This window comes from Cottoperca gobio, chromosome 12, assembly GCF_900634415.1.
Source record: "Cottoperca gobio chromosome 12, fCotGob3.1, whole genome shotgun sequence".
NCBI lineage: Eukaryota > Metazoa > Chordata > Actinopteri > Perciformes > Bovichtidae > Cottoperca > Cottoperca gobio.
In genome coordinates, this window is record NC_041366.1 from 3,657,528 (window position 1) to 3,683,505 (window position 25,978).

Consider the following 25,978-nt stretch of genomic DNA (forward strand, 5'->3'; position numbering starts at 1 on the left):
TTTAGTTTTATATTAAAAAGTTGCAATGGATTTGAGCCGCTTGTGACCCATGTGTGGAATAAAAGTTGTGTGTTTTCCCAACTCTACAACAGACGTCAAGCCGATTCTTGTAGAACTACATCATTTAGGCCGTGACTCTTGGCTAGGTCACATGTCCTGCAGTAACATGAGGTGTACGAGATGAAAGCAGTTGAACTGACATTTAAAAAGTAAGAGATGGAAGAAGTTGTCAGTTGAACTGTAAACAATGTGAAGATGTCTACGAGCCAAAACCAAAGAATTTGTAAATTTGAGATCTTGAATCAATCATTGAAGTGTCAACTCCTTTGTAGTTGTATACAAATCACATTAAGAGGACTGTGTGCATTAAAAAAAAAGTCATTCTAATCACAGGTGGACAATACAGGTGATGGAGTGATGCGTGAACATGAAAAGGGATCCTGATGAACTGCTTTTATCCTGTAAATAAGGTCGCACACTAAGTTGAGAAACATTATGTTCAGTATTCTCAATACTCCAGTAATCATTACTCCAATAAACCAAATACTGTATATGAAAAACAAACGTACCCGTATTTATCAGCCAGCTCCTTGGCCTGTTTCTCCTGAACCTCCCGCTGGTCGGCCAGGTCCGCCTTGTTTCCTATCAACACAATGTCTGGATTCTCACAGTAGGCATTGGCCTGTAGCTGGCCTGGAAAAGAAAACAAATAAACAACAAACAAATGAGACGTGCAAATGTAAAACAGAAACACTATAGGTATGTGTGAAAGGGAAAACTAATAGTTTAGCTTCCTGCTGGTTTATTTGATCATTCCTTCACATGCCCTTCATCAGCCGTCGTTTCATTTAGTTCCAAATATAATAAAAACTCAAATACAGAGTTCTGAACTCTAGTAGTATCATTTTTGGTAGAAAGAACATACTCATCCAGTTTCTGACATTAAGGAAGCTCTGCTGGCTGGTGAGATCAAACATCAGCAGGAAGCCCATGGCATCCCTGAAGAACGCTGTCGTCAGGCTGCGGAACCTATTACACACACACACACACACACACACACACACACACACACACACACACACACACACACACACACACACACACACACACACACACACACACACACACACACACACACACACACACACACACACCTTATCACTTCATTGGCTTCATTGGCACAGCTGAGATTTAAAGTCAGAGCTGAAATGTCTGAAGTTCCTGAAACAACGGTGCAAGAAAACTCAGAATATCGAAGTGAACTAAATAACAAAAAACAATGTCTCCCTTCAGGTCTGAGTATTTCATTTCACTTCTTTAATGTTTGTCTTGCTAGTGATTTTGAACATTCAGCATTAAGATGTAAGAAGTTATTTTGTTTAAAGATCCCCTCCAGACATGTTTTTTGTGACATAAAAATAAGACTCATATAAAGAGTAAGATACTGCTTTACTAATCATTTGTGTCTGATATTTCTTTCCCTCAAAAATCTAAATTCTTTTTTTTTTATTCCTTCTCCTTCATTGATAAATCCAGAATCTAGAAATAAACAAAGTGACAAAGTAACAATAAGAAAAACACATTCCGTCAATCTTCAGCATAGGGGCCCATAGAGCACGCGCACTTCCATTTTCCTCAAACCCCGCCTCCCAGCCGCTCCATCTCGGCCCAGTCACATGAATGGAGGAGGGAACATAACTCTGGATTCGGCTAGGAACAACACCAGCAAGGAACATGGCTCTGTGTAAATATGACTTACTAATCAGAAAATATGTAATACGCAAACAATAAGGATAAAGCAGCAGATATCAGGGTGTTTCCACAGCCAACAGTCTGACAAACTGATCACACAGGTGGAATAACATCTGTGTTCTCCAATCAGAGGAGCAGAAAGATCGGGTTTGGAAAATAGGAATGGGTTCCTTTACACTGAGCTGAAGAAATGAAGTTTATGTAACCAACACTGAGTCATCCTGCAATGAGTCATCAGGCCTTTATAAACAGATTAAACAAATCGAGGCCACAAGACCACACACACGCACACATGATTGAAACATGCTATCTATGCAGGCAAAGAGGCACACACACAGAGATACTGATCTGTTTGTGTTTTCCTTGAACCAGTGTGATTACACATGCTCCTTTTCATTTTACAATCTGTGGCAAACCTGGATTTGCCATTACTGACCTTTTGCATTGAAGTGAAAGACATCTTTACCTAGCCCGCTCTCCTAATAATTACCTTTGCATACAACAAAACTGCATTGTTGATTACATTTTGGGGAACACAAATACCTTTTTCTAAAGCTGAAAGTCTTTGTTGACTTATAATTTTACTACGTAAATGAGGTATTCCACATACTTAACTTGCGTAAACAACTTAAGTTGCATAACAAAATCATTTTAACCCTTTTACATTTGCCTTATTTTGTTGTCTAACCCTAACCAAGTGGTGGCCAAAAACTCAGTCGATACAGTCAGTCACTTCAGCTTGGACATTAACTGTCCCCTGCAGTAACCAACGCTTGAAAACATTTAAATGATGTTAAATGTAGATTATAAACCTAACATAAAACTAAATGATATCCTTCATGGAGGTGGAAGGATTCATCACATGTCCCTCTTGGACACAATGAATGCAGAAGATTGACAGGATGGAGAGGGCGTGCAAAAAGATGTTTCCCCATGTGTATTGCAAGAGAGGACAGAGAAGACAGGGTTGACCAGCACTGCTGAACATCTCTGTAGCTACACTACACATGTCGGTGCAGATTAGTGTCAGTGTCAGAATAGAAATCTAAAGTGTAAACTGTAATTGTCATGATGGAAGACAACAAGCTGCCCACCTCTCCTGCCCAGCTGTGTCCCAGAGCTGGAGGTGAACCTTGAAGGTTTTCCCTGTGGTCGCCCCATTGGGGTTGGACGCTGTGTACACCTGAGGAGACAGAAACAACACAGTTTAGTTTTTCTAGGCATATATATACTGGCGACTGAGGGTAAAATATCGTATTGTTGAAGAAATTAATTGACATGAAATGTGTCGTATATGAAACATTTAAGTGGCAGCTATAGACTTTTACGCCTGCCCATGCCTTTGGGTTACAGACGACATTGCACTAAAAACATATATAACTAGAAAAGTGTACTCAGAGTACAGATCCCCTCCTGGTGATGTATCTCACTCAATTGTCCCTCCAGGCTCCCTTACAGTCAAGATGGCGTCGAATATTACAAAAACAGGGATTTATACTTCTCATAATCTGCAAATGCTCCAGTTCACAATGAGACTCAACTTTTCTATGGGTGCCAGTTTTTGAGCCAGAGTAAGGCTTGTTTTTAGAAGCAGATTGCCTTTTGCTACTGAAGCAGTTGTTGATCACTTGCGGCCTCAGTTAAGGGAGTGAAGAGTCATCAGTCAAAGACAGTCAATACAATAGGTTTCCAAACATTGTTGAATCACCGCAAACAGGTTATATTAGGCTGATGGGTCCAGTCGCATGCAAAATTAGCAGCGGAAAAAGACAGACAGACAGACACGCACACATATTGCCAAACACAGTTCAAAACAGTGTGCTATGTTTCCACCTCTCCGCTGCTGTGCTGTTAAATACCTCAGCCGGTCTGAGTAACAGTGATCCATCCTGACTCTGTAATGATCAACTCTCGTGTGCTGCAGCTGGGTATATTGGTGTCTCTGCAGGAAGCCCCGGTTGTCCTTCACACCTCTCACTCTCCCAGATGAGACACTCTCTTTTAAAGCTGCGTTGACAGCGCTCACGCTCAGAGCAGTTAGAAGAACACTACAGCTCCGTTAGTGCAGTTTTCCAGCTGATAACTGACTTTCAAGTGAGGCAGAAAATGACGAAACTTGTACATCTGACAGCGCACGTCCTCTATAGTGAGACCTGTGGTGCAGTTTGTTATTTAATCTAAGGATCGCTGGATTACGAAATTAAAAATAGAGTTATCAACACTAACCATATCATCAGGTATTCCAACAAGGGAAATCAGCAAATAGCTGCTTTCTACTATAGTAATGCTCTGAATGTCATACATACAAGTGTGAACTGGTTCTCATATTCAGATGACATGTTCACTATATTCAACTCAGTTTACAGCAGCGGGAGATCAGGCATTGTCACGGTTAACCAGAACTCTGGCTCAAATGATAAACAAACTGGTCCAGATTCAGCTTCAGGCTCCATGAAGACCCTGAGGAGGAGCCACTGACAGACTGAGCTACAGCTGTGATCCAACGTGTCTGTTTGACTCCTGAACACGGGGTGTGATCTTAACACGCACACACAGGAGGTGAGGAACTATAATCCATCCTATGAGTCATCCGGAGCAGTGGGATTAAAGCAGCATTTTCAGTATTTACGAAGTGCGAAGGCAGAATAGCACCATCTGACCGAAGCGAGCCTCGCCCACTCTCTGATTCAGATAACTCACCCATGGACATATCCTTGTATTTACCTCGATGAGATTCCAGCAACAGGAGTAAAAGTGTTTAACAGGTCTCAGTGACAGTTCAAAGTGGTGCTACACTCAAAATCAATCTTTTGAGTGTGAACCCTCTGGTGGCTGTAAAAAGTTGGTTTGTTTCTTCACAGAGAACAGCATCTGTGGTAAGTTTGGATTCATCTCATTTACAGTGGATTGATCCAATATTGACAAAGTGTTGCACTGGAAAAACAACATCCATCAAAGCCTCTTAACGTGCTTTTAGTTTATTAAACCACATTTTGACGCCTCTTCGTGTCTTAGTCATGGACAGTTGCGGACGGGTGTTGATTGAGATGGGCATTGGCAATCATATTCAGTAGTTTTTATTAGGGAAAGGCTACTCCAGCCAATAAGCCACTTGAGAACTTCTACAGTTCTCAGGTCAAAAAGGTTGGGAACCATTGCTCATGACAGCATCAACTGTGGAGGCAAAGAACTACAGATATTTCAAGTTAACAAACTCTAAAAGCAAATAAGGAACATACATATGCTGATTTCCTTTCTTTGTTCATGTATTAATGCCACAGCAATCTTGATGTTATAAACTCAGTGGTTAAACTCAGCCATCCTTCCACAAATAATGTATCCCGGGCTATTGTTGGATCCGACCCAGGTCTGATCTCATTGTACAAGTTAATATAATGATTGTGACTCAGCAGTCGCTGTGGGAGCAAAGCAGCAGGAAATCCAGACCTGACCCATAGTTTGTTCTTTGATAAGTACAGCCCAAAGAAAATGCCTGGGAAAGTCCCACGATAACTATGGTAACCAAGCCTGCATTACCAGTGTCAAACTGACGTCTGAACACAGCCTTCCTCCTGAAGCTCTCCTCTTCCCCCTCGCTGTCCTCAGCCCCTCCAGATGCTTCATACCTGCAGCAGTACTAGTCATACATTACAAACATAGTCCTGATCATAATTACGACCTAATGGGATTTGAGGCTTGCTACAATATCGGCCAAGTGTTTCAGAGACGCAGAGAAAATGTTGCTAATAGTTTAGCCTGCTTTTAAGTGCTTAGCCGTCACGGCTGTGCTGCAGCGACTAAGAAAGAAGGCTCTCGACTATTATAGGAAATAACTATAGAGAGAAGGAGAGAAAATGTTGAGGTGAGACTAAAGTTAGCTCATCACACTAGCAACAGCCATAAGCAGAAGCTAAACTATGAGCAAAATCTCTCTTGAACGCTTTGCAGTTATTGTCCGACTCTCTTTTTGAAGTCTGTCTTCCTTTTGTGGGTATCTTTGCAGTGTAGGCAGTTGTTGCCAATACTTTTCATGCACAATATTCCTCCATTGTTTCAGGCTTTCACCAATAGGCAGTAGGAACGCTCCTCTCTCTGAAATGACCTGTGATTGGACAAAGTCACCAGTCATGGGATAGATTTTCTAAAGCCTGAAAACAGAGATGAGATGAGCTGCAGCTCTCAGAATTTCAGCAGTTTCGTCAAATTTTGGTATTCTTGCCCACTGACTGACTGACAGGCATTACACAGGAGTCAATGCAATACACAATATAAAGAATACATTAGAATACAAAAATATGCCAAACTACTACAACTAAATCATGAACATTAGAGATAGTATGGACCCAGTTTAGAGGTGAAATACTGCCCCTATTTCTTTGGCTGCTCGGAATTACACATTGAACCTTTAAGATGAATTAGCCAAGATTCAAAACTAGAAAGGGAAATATCTCAAACCTACCAGAAATATGTTCACATTTCTCTGCTTTTGTTCCTAAAGATTATTACAGTAACATAAGAGATCAGAACTCACCACTCTCTTTTCCCTGAAGTCGATGCCGACTGTGGTGATGAACTTGGGGTTAAATTTGTTGTCAGTGTATCGGTACAGGAAGGTGGTCTTCCCTACGCCGGAGTCCCCCAGGGCAAGGAGCTTTATAAGGTAGTCATAATCCCCATCAGTCATAGTGATGCCCGCAATAAACCTGTGGAAAACAGACGGAGACACATGTTAACATACAGAGACACACAGAGGAACTCGTCGCTCAAGTTAACATAATTAAACATTCCGGCTGTGTGAGAGTGTGAGATGAATAAATTAGAATAAAAGATGAAATAAGATATACAAACAATGACATCTGAGTTTGAGAAGTTAACCAAGCCAATGAAGTGATAAGGAGGAGGTGTGTGTGTGTGTGTGTGTGTGTGTGTGTGTGTGTGTGTGTGTGTGTGTGTGTGTGTGTGTGTGTGTGTGTGTGTTGTACTACCCACTGTTGAATTATGGAAGTGAGTTCAGAGGGTTGTTCTGACCGGCGCATGACTTTCTGGGAAAATGGTAAATGTGTGTGTGTCTGTGTGTCTGAGCATTAAGTGCAGGTGGGAAAGAGAGTGTGAGTATATTGTGAGTATGGGAAAGTAGAACATGAACATGTAATGTACTCAGTTTCAGGGCAAAGGAATTAAAGGAATACCAAAATGACCATTTGATGATCAAGACTGTGATCAAGAAATTTAAACCATTAGATTTTCATAATTGTCTTTAAAACCTTTTGGGTGAGGAAAAGGGGGCTCACCAAAAGTCCATGGGATTCAGCTTTGGAGGGTTATAAATATCCACAGAAAATGTTATGGACATCTGACCTCTAGTTGTTGAGTGTGCAACAATGCCAGACTTCATCACAACAATTTGTCAACGAACTGGAACATAATACCAACTTTCAGCAACATCAGTCAGTGGAGATGTTACTGATGGAGGAAAGGAATGTGGTTTCCATGTGAAATGCTTGAGCCAAGTGTTCATGTATCTAGTGAGTTGTAGTCTGAGGTCTGTTTGCCTCATGGCTAAATGTGGTATATTTAGAGAGAGGATCACAAGACTCTAATTCACTCAGCTGATAGGAAGCACATAACACTGGGCTTTATTACAGTGATGACCATGATTAACCAGGAGCTATGATCTCTTCACAATAACCTCACTATACTTCAGACAGGACGGTGAGAATCAGAGTGAGACTACTCACACACCAGACCTAAGCAAACATAGTGCTACAGTATAATTTACCAGGACTTAATCCTTATCATATCCAAACACAATTAAGTTTGTATAAATCATGGATGTATAAAGAGAACTGGATACAGCTGATATAAAATGAGAAAATGGGAATATGGATATGTTCTACAGCTATGGGCCCATAGAGCTAGCGCACTGGCATTTCCTTTAACCCCGCCTCCCAGCCATGCTGGTAAAATAACACATTTTACCAGCTGCTTAAAAGTCTTTTTAGGCCCAATCGCAGCATGTGATAGTGTCCATACTGTGGAATATCAAACAGACAGACAGACAGACAGAGACACTTCTTAAAACTACGGTTTAAATTTCTAATCAATACAAAGCAGACTTTGATTCAATACAAATTGATGGCCTAACAAATGCAATGCCACACAATGATAACTTTGACAACTAAAGTAAACATACAGACATAAGGACTGTTTTCTAGACCTTATGCAATGACCAGTTGGCGTTGGCACCACAGGTCAGCAAACTATTTTTCTTTCTTCCCTTGCTCTCTCGAGGTTGCGAGGTTGGGGGCGAGACAAGAGGAAGGGTCGACCTTATTGATCTGTCATCATTGGTGAAAAACCAGTGATGTTTGTAGTGTGACGAGTCGGTCAGTCATGAGTCCCTGAAGGTAAAAGCGTTAACAGCAGTTCCGTCAGCTGATGGCAGAGAGCAGCCCGACTCAGTCACCCCGACAATGAACAACACAACAGAAAACTGAACTACTCATATGGAATCTGCTTCGGCTTTATTAAGACATAGTGGATATACTGTACATACTTGTGGAAAATAGCTCTTTTACGAAAATGCTAATAAGGACATTTATACTCTAACGGAGGCTGAGCTCAAACTAAGAAACTGAACTTCTTTAACAAACAAACAAACTAGTCCAGTGGTGGTGGTGCGGCTCCAGTCAGGGCATTAGCTGATCCAGTTAGTCTGGAAGCAACACAGTAAATTCTCCAAAAGGTCTGGGCTATGTTGGATAATCCCCATTCCCCCTACACTTAGTATACCTGTATAAACACTAGAAATCATATGAGGTTATATTCCACCACTATATCCAGACTCCTACTGCTTCCAACGCATGTAACTTGATCCATATTTAAATGTACACGCTTCTTCTGCAAATTTGTCCGACAGAATGTGTTTGCAGTTCTTGTCAGCTAGCTAACAGAAGCTAACACTAGCTAGCGACATGCGCACCAGCATTCACAGACGCGTGTTCACTAATTTGCCTAGGGTCATTTTGTATCCACTTGCATTTGCCTGGACTTTATATGCATATAAATGATAGAAATATAGATTATGCCAACATTATATTGACCTACAGAAATATATGCTGACTTAATGTAAGCCTAAACTGAATACATTTAACGCCAATGTATAAGGTACACCTGTACAGCAGCCCAGCAATGGATCCTTCTGTCATGAAGTTTCCAATGTTCAGTTTTTGTTACAACTGTTTCAGAGTTGTTGATTCAACTTTATGGTCATTTTGCATGCTGCAGTTTGTGCTGCGGAGCTGTATTTATTTAGACTGATAAGCGTTTTTAATATTTAGCCTACCCTCATTGATATAACTGACTAGGATTTACTGCAGGGCTGTTTGTTTAGACTGCCTTATTTTCGGCTAGGCGTACCTAATTAAGTGGCATTGAGTGCATATCTAATAACATGAAGTTATACAAACTAATAGAAAAATTGGATCACAGCTCTGCTACAATCAGGTTATGGAGTAAAGGTTTTCCCTGGTGTCGGCTAAATCTTCTCTTTCAATAACAAGCAAGAACAAAAGCATAAAACACACAGAGACATTAAAAATGTATGAGCCGTCACACACAACCGCAGATGGGGAAGAAAGAAAGTAAGAGAAACGAATAGAAAGAGGAGAAAAGAGAGAACTGAACATTCTCAGAGAAGAGATGGAGTTTGTATGAGGACACATCAACAGCATCAGCTGTTGGCAAGGCCTCAGTTGGCTTTCTACAGAAAACAGAGCCATTAGGTGAAGCTGCCTTGTAAGTGCACAACTCAATACAATATATAACATAGGTATAGTCTTTTTAGACATTTTAATACACAAATGTTACATATTATACCTTTAAGCAAGTTGAGTTCCAGGAGGTGCTATAAAGTCCCTCTGGCAGCTAAACTGTATTTAAATCCTTCCTCCAAGGAGCCATCAATATTCTTAACTCAACAAAATGACTGAGAAGATTTAAGCTGAACTGTTTTGTGTAATATGGCCTTCTCTATGTGTGTTTGTTTGTTTTATGTTGTTGCTTCTTGTGTTTGGTGAGCAGAAAACACAATTCCACACTGGTGGACAATCAAGATATATTCTCTTCTGTCAGTATCAGAACATCCATCAGGAGGTTGTGTTGTGCTCTCCCTCCTCTGTTATCCTTCACATCCGTAAGATAAAAACAAATGTCACTGCCTTCAGTCAGACTGATACACAAACTAATAGAGTTAAACAGTTATGGGTTATCCATTAAAGGCCTGTGTTCTCTTGTCTTGTAAAATGCACTGTGTGAAGCAGACCTCTTTTGTATTGAATATTGGCATTTTTATTTAGTATAAGTGCATAAACATGACATGTTTCTACTTTAGACCACCATACTATCCCTTAACGCTGGATTTTCACTTGTAATTGCGTATTTGCGCTTGTGGTATTGAAACCTTTAAGTAAACGATCAGCAGATTTCTTTCATCACAAATAAATTAAAAGCTACTTCGTGTAAATGTAAAATGAAACCGCATGTTCCTCCATATCTGCATCCTTATGAAGTCCCTGACTGACCTCAGAGCTTCAGCACACTGACACGAGTACACAACAGAATACTGACTTCCTGTTTAGGAAAAACTTGTCCGCGCATAATGGGGGCACAACATGGCCTGATGATCAACAACACATCCATCTTGTGCTGTGGTGTTGCTTTTATCAACAGGTTCAATCCTACACTGAACTGCTGCATGAATCAGTTCCAACACTAGAGGAGTTTACTCCCCTTGGAGAAGCATGAATCCACCTGACAGGCCCAGAGCATCATTTCCAGTGCTGTTCTAAACACATTTACATTTATTACACACTGTGCATTCAATCTGAAAAATGGAGCACGAAGAAGATACAAGTGCAAATTGTGTAGAGGCGCGAGGCGAGGTTATATTTGTAGTTCCCTCTTCTCCTTTCCTCCTCTCCGTCTCTGACTGTAGGTGTGTGTGTGTGTCGGGAGCTAAGCCCCGCCCTTCGCAAAACAGCGGAGGAGTGAATGTGCAAAGCAACGCTGTAAACACTGAAGCATGCACATAAATTAGATGAATAACATAAGCGTTTACTTTATTTAATAGAAGAGCACCTGTTCAATGTGAAAAGTGAGTTGTGAATATATATTAAAAAAAAAAAAAATCCAGAAAAAAAAAACACCTTGAATTTCAGGGGAGGCGCGGGTTTCCGATGGGGGGCGTAGCGCCCCTCCAAGACAATGGTAGGGGAAACACTGGCGTTGCAATTTCGCCCTAACGACTAAAACAAGAAGTGGAGAAGTAACGTTACGGAGAATAAAGAGTATGAGTAAAATGAGTAAAACTTAATGTTTCATCCACACACACTTTGCCACAGCGTAAAGCACATTGCTATCGCCTAGAAAAGTGACAAGTTTGTTCGGCTCATTTGCTTTAAGTGTAGCATTGAAACATGGTGGGATAACTAGCTAGTTTGCTAATATCGCCATTTTCTTTTGTACTAGTCAAATGACCACTGAAAACAGTTGAGTGTCGTACTCCTATTCTACTTCTATGATGCTAACATTAATGCTGTTTTAATGCAGAGTGTGTCTTTTGTTTTCCCAACTCTGTCTTGCATGCAGTGCTTAACAAATTATAATTAGTTATAATTATCATTAATTAACAGTAATCTGTCTCTAAATAATTCAGGCTGGGGAAAAGGAGTTGAAGAGGGACAGAGGAAGAAAGACTATTATTCATTGCATGTACATGAAATCGTTATTTTAATCCAATGTAGGATTTTCAATACTAGAGAGAGAAAAGCACAAACAGCCTGTACTTACCCTGGCACCCTCTCTTCCTTATTATCTTCTAATTACTGCTGATAAGAAAAGAGGGTGGTGTATCTTTGAGGGTTCATTACATCTATATACATAATGAAACTTTGATCTTTTAATTAAACCAAAACATAATTCATATCAGTTTAATGTTTCTTATCCAAACCCAAGTTAGATTTCCAAATGAAATGTATTCTTATCAGACCGGATGGCTCTGTTATAGAGTGTATAGCTGCATAACAACATGTTGGTTTCAAAGCTTAAATGACTGGAGGCAAACACATTTTGGAGGATTCCAAAAGCCACCAACAAGACGGGTTCAACATCATCAGTAAAGTGTCAGTGTTCTCACAGCACTAGTTTGTGTAGAGATACTGAAACTTCCCAGGAAAAGCTATGGATGGAAGATTTTTATTCCACAATTGAAAGCTGCAAAGAGGGATGGCAGCTTGGCCTTTGCCGTGTTAATTATTGATTGACACCGTCTCTTCTCACTGAAAATGCTAATTATGGTTTTAGGTAGTTTTCAAAAGAGGAGTTTCCTGAAAGAGACATGAACTCCTCAGAAAGCTTCATTTGAGAAATTTAGGAGAGCTTGGAATTTTCTGTTTACATTTATATTTTCCTGTATATATATATATATATATATATATATATATATATATATATATATATATATATATATATATATATATATATATATATATATATATATATATATGTATAAATAAATAATAGTAAAGCACTGGCATGTTATTTATAATAATGGCATGTTCATAATTTTCATGGGGTGCAACCTAGGTTTCGACTGTTTAGCCAAGACGCTCCGACAGACAGTCTGGGTTTTTATAATGCAAAGAACTCAGTTTAAATAAAAACTACAAGCCTTTCAGCCCATGACTTTTCCTGAATAGGTGTTTTTTCTGAAGCCTAAGAGGAACTAAAATAAAGCTACACAACAATAAAGAGAAGCATTACCGTTGTATGTTCAGACACATCATCTTAAAGTGGTTTAAAAACGTATGCTTCCCAAGAATCCATTATATATTAAAAGGTCAGCAGACATTTGTCAGAGACCTTTATGTCTGACTGTTGTGGCCTCTGAATCATCTTAAACAGGTCAGACAGCTGATTTGTTTTCCATCTGTTCTGCGGACTCTGCTGAGGGCCTTTGCTGTCGTTAACCAATCTATTTTCCAGAGTCAACGATCAATAACCGCTAACATGGAGGAGGATTGACCCTTGATTATCCAATTTGTGCAGACGTCCTTCAGGTTTCTCCCCTCAGATTGTCTAAAACCTTTTCTATGTTTCAGACCCACTTAGCAAAGCAGTGAGGCGCATTTGAGATGGCACAGCAGAAAGATCAATGAAGTGAACCTTAAACAGCAGCTGGGTGGCCTCCTGTGAACAACAACTGCAATTACTACTATTACTTCAAGCTATTCTTATAGCGACATGAGTAAGCCGTCCTCTGCATGTGAAAACAGATGAGGTTTAATTTTCACAGTCTCTGCCTTCTGAATCCAGTGTAAAACACTGGATTCAGAACCAGATCAGATAGAATATGACACACTTGACTATTTATTTATCCATCTGTGAGTTGCCCCCAGGGCTTCCTCGATCCCTCTATAATCCCACAGCAGGAGCTGGGCTAACATCTGTACAGTCAGCACACACAGCTGGATCTGAAAGGTCAGCATGGATGTAGAAATACTGAGCGGAAGAAGAGAATGGATGAGGAGGTCATGTAATAAGGGTCGGGCTGCAGCAAGGCACTAACATTGACAGGTTGGCGTTTCAAATCTGGAGGATCTTTGACCTTCAAAATTGTAATCAGTTCACTCTTGAGTCCAAGTGGAAGTTTGTGCGAAATTTGAAGAAATTCCCATAAGGCATTCATGAGAACGAGACGGACGGACGGACAACCAGAAAACATAATGCCTCCACCAAAAAGTAGTAGCGCTCATGTTGGTTATTTTATTCTCCATTCTGAACAACCACACATAAGGACCAGTGACTGAACAGATTGTGTTTACGGTACTGCAGTAAAAACCTGTGACATTTCCATCTAAACCAATATGTTCTGCTGTTCTCTGTCTGTGGTTGCTTTCACACAGCAGTGATCCAGCTCACAGCATATCCAGGTCATTAAAGCATTTCCATTTTCTTCACAGTCTGGTACTTCTCTGCGGAAGTCATTGGCTCTGACCATTTCATGGTTTCTTTGCAATACACAAGAAATATTCTGTAGTTCTCATGTGCAGTAGAAGAGGTCACAGACAAGTTATGTCTGGGAAGTTCAGGGCAAAAGAACCCCACAACTAAGGTGCAGAAAATGGAGACTGAAAACACAAAAGGTGACACTAACTTTGGTGCTCTTTAACACGAGTGTCTTTCAAGGCACCAGTAAACTTCAAATTCCAAGTGCAAACCTCTTCTGGCCCTTTTCAAGTGCAGGACTTACATTTGACTAAATCCAACCACATGAAACCTGATACAATCAGAGCAGAACACTGTTACTTTGAATTCAAAGTAATGTGAAGCATTGAGCTGCAACCTGCAGTTCTCATGACTTCAATTGTCCTGATGTGTTTAGTTAAACTCATTTACAACTTTTACAGCTGGACTTGTACACAACAACTGATGAAAAACACAACTTGGCTGTGTTTAGACAGTGTGGGAAAGCTGTAAGATGGAGGTTTAGGCAATTCTATTATTTTTCAGCAAGCCTCGGAGTGCATTGTGGTTAATGAACACTTACTGAACAAAAAGAGAGCGAGGAAGTGTTTAAACTCTGACCTCTGTAATTGACATAACATGATCATCGAGATACTGTAGATTTAGCAGAAAGGACTGACCGCTCTTTTGCTGTTGTTGAACTACAAATACATACAGTCCGCTTGTGGTCGGAGAGTAGTGTTAGATAGTGGAGCTCTTCTCTAACAAACCATCTTCGACTGGATAAATAACACAAAGAGCGAGGATGGACAGAAGAATCGATTCAATTTGTCTCAGAGATTAGCAAATCAGGGTATTTTGCCAACTTGGAACCAGATCCAAACTGAAGTGAACTCAGCTCCTTTCTGACCTACCAATCTCTCTTTTCAGTTCTGATACACGGCACATTTCTCCTATATTTCTCCTCAGCTCTTCTCTCCTTTATTAAGTTGGTGGTCATGTGTCAGCTGACTGAATTTGTGGTCCTGTTCGCCCCAGGTCAGTAAATCACACAGCATCATTACTAGCTGGAACACCCACGCTGCTCTCCGATGCCTCCTGGGTCCTACAGTAAAAAAGTATTTGGCTTCACAGCTTACCCGCTACAGTATATCCACTTTCAACGTTTTTAGCATTCAAAGTGGATATACTGTACTGTTACACTTTTAAGTAGCTCATCTTGTGTTCTATTTGTGGGCTTAAATCAGTTTGCCTTAAATGTTCTGACATTATATTTAGTACCAGTAATAACAGCCTGTGTGGATTAACAGCCCACCTGTTACATATAAAAGGTGAGATAATTCTAAGCTATTCATTCTGTTTCATTATAAATGTGTCATGCAATGTACCATAGTCCCAGTGGACTCTGTGCCTAGGGCAGAGAAACGGATCTAATTTCTCCACGGGAGCAACACTGCTTACTTTCATCAAGCGTTTCAATTTAAATCTCTAAAAACTCCACAAAGAAATATCAATTTTGGTCAAAATAAGCTTCTTTCCTTCAGAAACTCTGCGTTTGAATGTCCTCTTCACAATCCTTTATACATATATATTGTACACCATCTTGCTCCATCTCAGAATTGAATCTAAATAATATACTGAGTGAAATTGGAAATCAATTTAACATTTGACTCCTGTTACAGTTACTGGCTCATCCATCCAATCATTCATTTGGCCCAAAAGACAAGTATTATAGCCCTGCTGTGTTCAGAAGTGCACATGTGTGCGAGTGCGAGTGTGTATAGTGTGCGAGTGTGTGTGCGAGTGAAAGATGTATTTTTGTGTCTTGTCTTGTCTCGTCTCGTCTACGTCTTGAACCCCAGAGGAAAATGTATAGATTTAAAAAACATCTTAAAATCACTTCAGATCATTCTCTAAACAACATGTTTCAAGTGTCTCTGTGTCATTATTTAGTGAAAACTGAGTTCAGGATTTCAATAAAATATAATGACATAAATAAAACCACATACTGTAAAATCTGATTTCTCATTAAGATATTTCACTTGGATTTCAATTTCAACATCTAGTTTTCAGTAGTGATTAACAATAAAAAAGATATTCAGTTGCTATTATAACATTCTAATTATAAAGGCTGTTATGCACAGTTCTGCTGCAGATGTGAAGCGGTTGATGCTGATGTAGCCACTGGCCTCAATTTAGCATACTTACTACCCATAGGAAATTATTTACACACCACACCGTCCACAACATCTGTGAAAACCCATTTAGACAGAGTGAACATAAAACATGGATAGAAAGCCATAATAAAAGGAAAATAAACTCACACTAGATAATAATACTAAAAACAGATTTAAAAAAAGAAGAAGAAATTGAATACAAGTCAGGCATGACATGAGATGGAAAATAAAACCCACTGAATAATAATACAAATGTATTTAAATTAAAATATCAATCAGTACCAATATTTATTTGCAGCATTCACAAATACATAATTAAAGAGTGCCATTCTCTTGTGGTTGAGATTTGAATTTCTAAGCTAAGAACTGTGAAAGTATTTCACCTAGAGTGCACTCTCCACCAATCCCATTATACATGTTAGTGTGCGTATAGTCCTGCTTCTTTCTAAATTGTGTGCCTCTTATGACTTTACTGATGCTTCCCGTTAGTGTGATTGTTTCGGTTTATGTAATAAGGCCCCGTCAGTGCTAAAATTAATGAAAGAACTGCACTATACAATGTCTTCATCATGCACAAACACACACATGAGCTGCACTATGAATAGACATAAGGGAGTTTTACACTTCCAATAAGTCACCTGCCTGACTCGTTAAATATACATACAGAGAGGACAGAGGGGGTGATGTGTATTAAATGACCCTTCATAAATCATAGCAATTATTTCAGCTATAAATCATGATGTTTGACACAAAATCTAAAGCTGACACTCCGGTTACTGCTTTATTTTGACATGCCAGATAACCGTTTTGCTATTGAGAAAGTAAACCCATAGCTAGACAAACAAATCAAAGTTGGTCTTTAATAAGTGGTATCGCATTTGTATTGCTTTAACATCAAGAAAATAGTTTAGTGACTTTTCCTTTAGTGCCTCAAAGTTCAGCGAACAGCAAGATATCAATATTAACAAGTTTCAGCGTTTAATTGCCACAGGGTGTTTCACAACGACAAACAAACACTCAGTCAGTCATTATATTTTCAAAAAGGCTTCTGCATTTTCACCATTAGCCTATGCATGCATGCATGCATGCCTGAGACAAATATTTACCTCAGAGTCTCCTCTGTTATAAATCATGAAAGAGGAAATGCCTCCGTTACGAGAGCAGGAAGAAGAGACATTTATCAGCACACAGGCATTAGTGTTTTTTAACATCTTACAGTCTTTAAATTACACATATTTTCTTCTAGTCACGCTCACAAGTCATTTTCCAAATGTTCAGTGAAATGAAAGAGTGGGTCCTGTATGATAATTAAATACACCAAACATCAAAGAAACCTGACAGGAGTTCAAATCCAGCTTTAAATGCGGTTAAATTCATCGGTTTCCGACTTTAACAGTAAATAAGTGTTTTATGTTATGTCCTGGTAAAATTAGCTTTCAAAAAGTAAAGTAAAGTAATAGTAGCCTACTACTTGCAGGGCTACTTAATAGACTACTGGAGCCAGCAAGATAACCGCTAACATGCTAGGCAGCCACGAATGTGCCAGTGCTAGTCACAAACAATCGCTCACCACACTAGCTAGCTTGCTTGCTTACTTACTGTCACTTAACAGGGTAGCTAGCTTGGTCGCTAAAGGAACAATACAGTCTTTACCATCGACTCCTGTCTCATAACTTCGCCCGCGCAAGATGATTTAAATGCTGCTGTGACCAAAGAAATGACAAAGGAATTTAAATCCAGTTTTTGGCTGCTGCATGTATAAGTCTGTTTAAAGAACACACAGGTTTATGATATCAAACATTTGCCGTTCAAGCCTCCCTTAAAGTCTTAAAGCAGCCAAATGTTAGTTTAGGAGCCAAAATGTGCATTTAGTCTGTGTTAATTGTTAAGACTTCACCCGTGTGTGGTTTCACATTATTTACCTGCTCACCTTCATGGTAGTATTCAGATAAAAAGGGGGTGATCGTCATGTCTTGCTTTAATTATTTCTGTACAGGAAGTGCTCGTTAGTCTTTTAGTTTAAGAAACTGCATAAAAACACATCTGGATTTCAGTGCCAATTTGCATGAACACGTTATAGTTAAAAAACTTTGCCTCTCAGCAGCTTTTTTCTTTGTAGTGGCTACAGTTATTCAGCCACTATACTACACTATACAGTTAGACACTTTATTTATATATATTGTCCATGATGTGAAAATTGTCTTTGGCTTCCCCACAAACATGAATTACAAAAAAGACAATAGTAAGGAAACAGTTAACAATTCAAATCAGTGCAATATATATATATATATATATATATATATATATATATATCACACACACACACACAATGACACATATAATACAATTATATGTGTTTTTATGCCTTTCTTGATCTTTTCCCCCATCATCTTGACTGAATTTTACTTATTTTTAGTCTTGTTTACTGTAGAGCTACTGTTACAAAAAATATCAACACACTTTATTTTATTGATTATTTTACTTCTATCTACCATAATATAAGATGTGCTGTGTAACAAAATGAACCAGTTCGTAAAGTTGCCGATGGCTAAAAAATAATTCATAAGGGTTACCAAATATCTATATTTCCTGCTAGTAATGATTATTGATTGAAAGACTATTTGGTAAAGCCACTCCTCGTTTCAGAAGACAACAAAGTTTTTCAAAATATTATAAAAAACAGAAAACTAGAACTCAAACTGGTTTTCTGATCACACCACTAAATGATCAAAGTTATCCCTAGAATAACAAAGTCTACAACAACAGCCTCCGTCTTTCTTTCACAAAAACACCAATATCATTAGACTGAGCATGTGAGAAAATCATGAGCAGCTACCAGATAACAAGCAGCCTGGATGATGCAGCTGAGCGCAACAACACGGCAACAGTTATCAACTTGTAGAAAAAGGGTGTGATCACACTCTCCAGCTACTGCATTTCCCTGTTAAAAACACTTTGTCTGCACACAAACCCTGCCCGTCTCTCCCAGATCACCCAGCAGCCTGTCACATGCCTACAAAAGTCAGCAAACAGCCCAAAAAATGTACACGACAAACTGGCTGAACAAACATCCTGCTTAGCGTCTGAGCTCCTTACCTCTCAGTGGCTCCTCAGCTGATTCAACACTGTGAGATCCTGAGGGAGATACAAGCCTTCGGGAGCAGCTGACCAGCAGCCCTGCATCTACACCCACCGACCGACTGACCAACCGACTGACTGAGTGAGGAGTGACTGAGTGGGAAGCTGGATGACTGGATGACTGACTATCATTCAGCTGGAGGCAGCAGAGCAGGGAGCCACTCCCCTCACGGACCAGCTGACTCGCTGCCTGCCTGGCTGGAGGGATAGATGGAGGACTAGTTTAATGGCTCTGCCTTGTAGGCTGTCTTTGTGGTTAAGCTGACTGAATTCCAGCCTGAATGTCTGAATACAAGGATGTACAAGAAACTGACTGAACAAGGAATTCCCTGAAAAACTGCCCAACTGACTGACAAACAACCCTTTAAACAGCGGAGTTTTTTTGTGTGATTAATTTGCACTTCAATATCTTTTTTTCAACTGTTGTGTTTGTAATGAGTATAATTGTTTTCCGGAACGATAGACGCTGCTCAGGGTCAATAGGATCTAGTAGTTGGTCATTTGTCAGCGCAAATCTATGTTGCAACTGTAGTAAATTCACATTGCTGCCGGAATTAAGAGTATTTTGCACTTTCGAGTCATTTATTTGTCACGTGTGTAAAGACCTTTAAAACATGAATGACTGACTAACTAACTGAAATACTCCATGGCCTAATAACCAACTAACTGTCAAACATTTTAACCAGGAGCTGACTCTTCCTTCTCTGCACCTCTCTCACTGCTCCTCTGTGTAATGGGAGGGGGGCAGAGACACACACACACTTTCCACTACCAGCATGACCTGAGGCTGCTCTGCTCTTACTACCTGATAAGGGTGTGTGTGTGTGTGTGTGTGGGGGGGGGGGGGGGGGGGGGTTAGCAGTAGTAAAACAGGAAGTAGGTAAGAAATAATAATGACAGCCCCAGATAGTTCTTTGAATGGAGGAAATGCATTCTGTGTTTTATCTTTCATCAAAAGCACGTACAAAACTGGTTTCTTAAAAATGACGTAACCATACAACAAAACTTTTTTTTATCTACAACATTAACCACTTATTTAAATCCCGCAGAAAATATTTTTCCCATGAAACGTAATTGAGCATGCAGTTTTGTTGTATGTACCGTTATTTTGTAACAAAACAGATATCAGCTTCAGAAAACATTGTGAATAAACTAAAACAAATATCAGTTATTAATTACTCAGTGGCGCAGTGGGTGGAGCAGCATGTTTTTCTACCATAGTATTCCACTTCAATTTAAGTTTAATGAGAGAAAATATTGCGTCTCCCGGATGATTTGACCATTCACTACATCACAGTTTCAGTGTTTCATATATAATTTATGGTTATTTTTTGGGGTTTTGTTAGATTCCATTCCATTGCTCATCCACTGTTCATATGTCCAGTACTGTTTCTATGAAAGTACTGTACTGTTTACATTTGCTTGTATCAAATAGTTCCTCATTTAAATCATGAATTTCTCCAGTTTTAGACTGTTTTTCTTTTTAATGTAAAGTTCTTGTATGTAAATCAAGTTATTAGGCTCCACCCACTGAGGTTTATATATTTATTTTTTTATATTATATATATATACATAAGATAGATCAGAAATATAAATATATATATATATATATATATATTTCTGATCTTACACACATACAGTAAATTAAATGTGCGTCTCCCCAGACACCACTGTTCATAGTTTGACCTGCATTCACAGTTTGGATGGTAAAAGAGAAATTAAAAGTGTAAATAATCACAGATAAATTATATCCTGTCCTTTTTCATCTGGTTTGGAGTCTACATGTGTCCAGGCAGTGAAGCATCATGCAGCTCAAGTTGGTGACCTTTAAGGCCTTTAAAGGCCACCTTACCACAACACCGACAGTTACCATGACAAAACAAGATCTATCACTGGCTCTGCAAGGAAACACTGACAGAATCTATTCATTTCTTTCTGTTCTTTTCTTTAAGATGATATTAGGCTTTATTTGGGTGTCAGACAGACAATTTCTCCCATTATCGTCCATCTATTTTGCACTGGTTATATACTTTTGGATCTAATAGCTTTTACTACATACTGTTCAGTGTGGAGGAAGAGGGCGTCTGCTCACACACCATGTTGTCATCTAGCAGGGTGCACTAAGCTTTGACTTCAACTACAGAAGATTGTTACATTTACACAACAATTGAATCAAGAAAGCAAACACACTCCATTCCACTACTTAAGGCATGGATGTATGAAGAGAACTGGATACAGTGTTGGAGGCGGGGCCCCGTTCATTCCCGTTCCTCAGTGATGCATAAATCCAAAAGGGCTCAACTTACGAGTATAGCATTACCCAAATCTTCCTACGGTCTTATGCATCCATGGGGCCTATAGAGCAAGCACACTAGCGCTTTCATTAAACCCCGCTTTCCAGCTGATCCGTCTCAGCCGTTCTTGGCTCAGTCACATGGAACACAAAAAATAATTCTGGATTCGGCTATTAGCGCATTTTTACAACTTTTAGGATATAATCATTTAAATATATAAATAAGGACTTGAAATATTATTCATATTAATATTCATACTGGAAAGTTGATTTACCTAAAAACTAATTATCTGCTGATTTACAGATGTCTCTTTCCCGATGTAAGTCAATGGGAAAATATCTCTTTGGGCCTCATCACGTGACTGACAAATTGTAATTCCACGGTTTGGCCACAACAAAAATTGGCTTCAAAGCCCAAACGCACTGGGCACGTGTCGTTTATAGGGAAAGCAATAAACGACACGCTTCATTTGATACGTGTCATTTGATGCTTCTGTGGCGCACTTCAGGCATCAGATTTAAAATGCTAACACAGGAACGGCTGTATTTTAGAAAACGGTTGCAATTTAGACAACATTTTCGTATATTACAGATACCTTATAACACCATATCTTTAGCTACTTGATCTAAATAATTAAGGTCCTGGTTTACAACTATAAAGTGGATACATTTAAATTATTGATATGATATGGATGAAAGTTTAACTAGGCTAGTTAATGTGAAATGTGCGTCAAGCAATCCGCTAGATAGAAGACGTATCACTCTCTGTTAGAGTTGTTCTTTGGACTACAAAAACAAATCAGACCACTTTCAGTTGTACAGTGATGTTACAGATTGAACAACCAAGCTTTACATTGGCCTGCCATTAAGTTACAAACAGATTTTACTTTAAGTAGTTACAGCTGAAGTGACCTACTGCCGGTGATGTTTTTTATTTTAAGCAGAAAGCCACATTTTATATTATAATTAATCATTTATTTCTCTAATAAAATATAGTCCTATGGGGAATAATCCTTCTAGACGTTCTTCCGACTTTGTTTCGATTTATTAACGCTTTTTGGTGCGCGTTTGGCCATTTAAAACAATAGGTGTGCTTCAAAGTGTGTGCATCAGACACTCTCAGGGCATTTGGGCCTTAAATCGGTCTCTTTTCTTAACAAGCACAAAGATCCTCTAAAAACCAAACAAACCTTTTTTCACCAATATTAAAACAGCAGCAGCCTAGTGTCTTTCTGTCATTGAGACATTGTGACATCACTCCATGTCATGGATAGTTCGGCCTTTCATTGTGTTCCACATGATTTGTTTAGTAGGGAAATGAGTGTAGGCAGAGACATGAAAGGCCACTGGACCAAACAATAGATTTACTGAGACAACACAACCACTCACATCATTGAGTTTGAATATTTTAATTTCTATGCTAAAGTTCTTTTAGAGACATTATACATGTGTCCATGTTTTTCTTTCCACTAAATCAGAATCAACAGTGGAACAAGACTCTGCTCCCGACAGCTGCAGAGAGAGGCTCTGAAACATTTACAATCCCTCAACCCATTGGCTGAATGTGAAAAGGGCAACAGGGTCCAAACCAATCTGCTAAGACATTAAGCATTAAAATGCTCCGAGTTGGGGACAGCAATTCCCACAATTCCCAGTGAACCAGAGAGAAGTGCTTAACAATGGATCATGTTAATATATTGGATGAGTCTCACTGGTACAGAACAAGACACACAACTGACATGGAGATAACATCGAGTTCACAGTGAGCAGTAATGCTCACAACAAAGACACTCACAACTGGCATCAGTTTAACAGGGTCCACTGGTTACACAACAGTAATCGCTGCTATCAACTTCGACAACACAATGTGAGTGGTGGGAATTCTATGCGTCTGTCTGTCTATGTGTGTGCAACCATATTCCATAACTGCCGATAATAAAAAGCTAACAGCCTGACACAGGACAGATATAAATCACTGGTGTCAAACATATAATTTTGCAACCTCTAATCTGGTTCCTCTTATCTGCCCATTAGAATTTATCTCACACTTTTCTGTCCGACGTGAATCAAAACACAATTATTTATCACATTTATAGTGAAGAGTGAAACCGAAATGTCAGGGTTTTCTTCCAGGAACATTTTGAAATTTGTGTAAGGAAATATAAATTATAACGATACTGCAGATGCATATTTGTCCAGTATTTCAAAAGAGGAATTACACCGACTTTGAATATATTTATGGGAACAGTATCAAAGCTTCAAGCCTCTGGGTGGTCTTTTTCCTTTACAGTGTTTGACTGAAAACTGAGAAATGATTGTGTCCCCGCTTCTGAACTTCTGAAACAAAACCAATCTTGTAGCTGCATCATCACATGATGCAACAACATTCAAAACTGCAGATTGATTTCATTGGAAATTAACTGAAACCACATTTTGGAAATGCTGAGTAATAATCTTTAGTATAAATATGTTGTTCTTAGAGGTGTAAAACATGCTATGGCCTGTGTCTTTAAGATCTAAAATAACTGCCAATATTTAAGGATGTCTTTTTGATTCAGCTTAACTCATCTGGAGTCCTACCAGAAAGGTCTAAGCTGAGCCGAAGTATGAAAACAATGGGTCAGTCACGCTGTGTCTATTACAGCCCTGTTAAAAAACACTGAAAGAATGTCCTTTCCTATTTAACACTGTTTACCCAGGGACAGACACTCAGCAGAACACGACAGCCGGGTCTTTCTCCTAAGAGCTTGACAGCTTGTAAGCGAAAGGTCACCGATTCAGATCCCAGCATAAAGACAAAGTTGCTCCTTGCAAACAGGATAAAAAGCAATCTTTTGTCAATTGTGTTTAGAAAGCGTTAGCTTTTATCATTAGAAACCCACAAACCCTCCAATGTTACGGAAATGAATCTTTTCATAAATATGTGTGACGCCACTAAAGCGCAAAACACACCAGACGGGTCATGCAGCATCACATCAATTTGCGCCAGGAGCACACACCAAACGTGAAGTAGTCAAGGTACAGCAGCCAAGATGTGCTGATCTGGGAGTGAATGAGATTAAATTGCAAATCTCCAGTGAGGAGACAAAAACATATGTCATTGAGGTTCATTAAAGATTTAGTACTTTTGTTTAGACTGTAAAATGTAATGGTGCTGCTAATAAGTGCTTTATGGAATGATGAAAGAGTAGAAAATAAGTTACAATAATATAGACACAGGCAGACAGCAGGCACAAACACATCAATAAAACACACAATTTGGAGAAAATAGCTGTCCTGATGAATCTACCTGCAGCATGTCAGATAGAAGCAAAATGATAAAATCAGTTCTGTAATGAACAGGTAACCAGCATAGACGTTCGAGAATCTGAGTAATGTGACAACATGTTATGGTCCTCATCAAAATACTGCTGCATTTTTAATTGGCACTATTGAATTGAATTGGACCAGTGGTCCACCACTTTAGGCCCTTTATTATTTTGATTACACAAGCTTCCTTTTGGCTCTTTCGTTGAGGAAATACAACATTATCCATCACCATTATGCCGACGACACACAATTTTACCTTCCAGTTACACCTGACAGTGCCTGCTCTCTGAAAAACCTATTTCACTGTCTAAACAACATCCAATGTTGAATGGTAAGGAACTTTCTTCAATTAAATGAAACCAAAACCAGAGTAATCATGTTTGGCTCTCGTAGCTCTGTCACCAGCCCAACCAATTCACTTGTGGCCCTGTCTGCAAAATTGAATAATGAAGCTAAAAATCTTGGTGTCTTCGGTCAGCTTTGATCAGCTTAGAATCTTAGTCAAATAAAATACCTTTTTGTTATATTTATCAAGACCTGGAAACAGTAATCCATTATTGTATCACTTCTCAGCTTCATTATTATAATTCCCTGTATATGGGCCTGATCAATTCCCCCCAACGTCCTCTTACTGCATTTTAATCAGTTGTTGGCTTTATTCTATTGCTCCTAATCACAGATTAAATTTTTTCACATTATATATTATTGCCTTTTATGCAATTTTTTAATCTCTTTAATTATGTATACCTGTATTGAGGCAGATCCTAACCCATCTGCCTTGACTGGAAATCACCTTGGGTCAACTCCTTGTGTTTTTAAATGTGCTGTATAAATAAACTGACTTGACTCATCCCAGACTGAAACATCTCAACAACTACTGTATGGATTGCCATGACCTACAAGAGGATGGATGCCTCTAGCACCACCACATTTGTGGTTCAAAGTGAAATATCCCCACAACAGAAGTGCAATGTAGTGTAAAGCATGAAAGACAGAAGGTCATGTTTATGGTACAAAAGCTTGGCTTTGTCCCCTCTGAAATGAGACATCCTGCCTGAGACCAACATGCCGAGTCAGAACATAACATTTTCCCACAAACTGAGAACAGGTATTAATTGTTTAGACAGACCGTGGCAAAATGTGACTCAGCGAGTGCTCACATTGCTGTTTCCTACCAGCACAATGGAGACCCTTATAGCTCAACTGCTGATCATCATGTCATAATGTTCCGCCCTTCACAGGTCGCGGTGATGTAGACGAGTCAGCAGAAAAAACAGTTGCCGAT

The 25,978-nt window shown here is 39.2% G+C and overlaps 1 protein-coding gene across 3 annotated transcripts in view; it reads right to left on the bottom strand.

Moving 5' to 3' along the window:
* The window catches only part of rab27b (RAB27B, member RAS oncogene family), a 62,558-nt gene that overhangs the window by 4,977 nt on the left and 31,603 nt on the right, over nucleotides 1-25,978 (bottom strand). For 2 of the 3 annotated variants that reach the window (XM_029444945.1, XM_029444943.1), the window contains exons 2-5: nucleotides 6,284-6,455; nucleotides 2,847-2,935; nucleotides 926-1,029; nucleotides 570-693 (exon numbers count right to left, since the gene is read on the bottom strand). In XM_029444945.1, the coding sequence (XP_029300805.1) occupies nucleotides 570-693; nucleotides 926-1,029; nucleotides 2,847-2,935; nucleotides 6,284-6,436 (470 nt within the window). In that variant the 5' untranslated portion in view covers nucleotides 6,437-6,455. Of the gene's footprint in view, nucleotides 1-569; nucleotides 694-925; nucleotides 1,030-2,846; nucleotides 2,936-6,283; nucleotides 6,456-19,049; nucleotides 19,187-25,978 lie in introns of those variants that run through there. The other variant, XM_029444944.1, reaches the window with a different exon arrangement.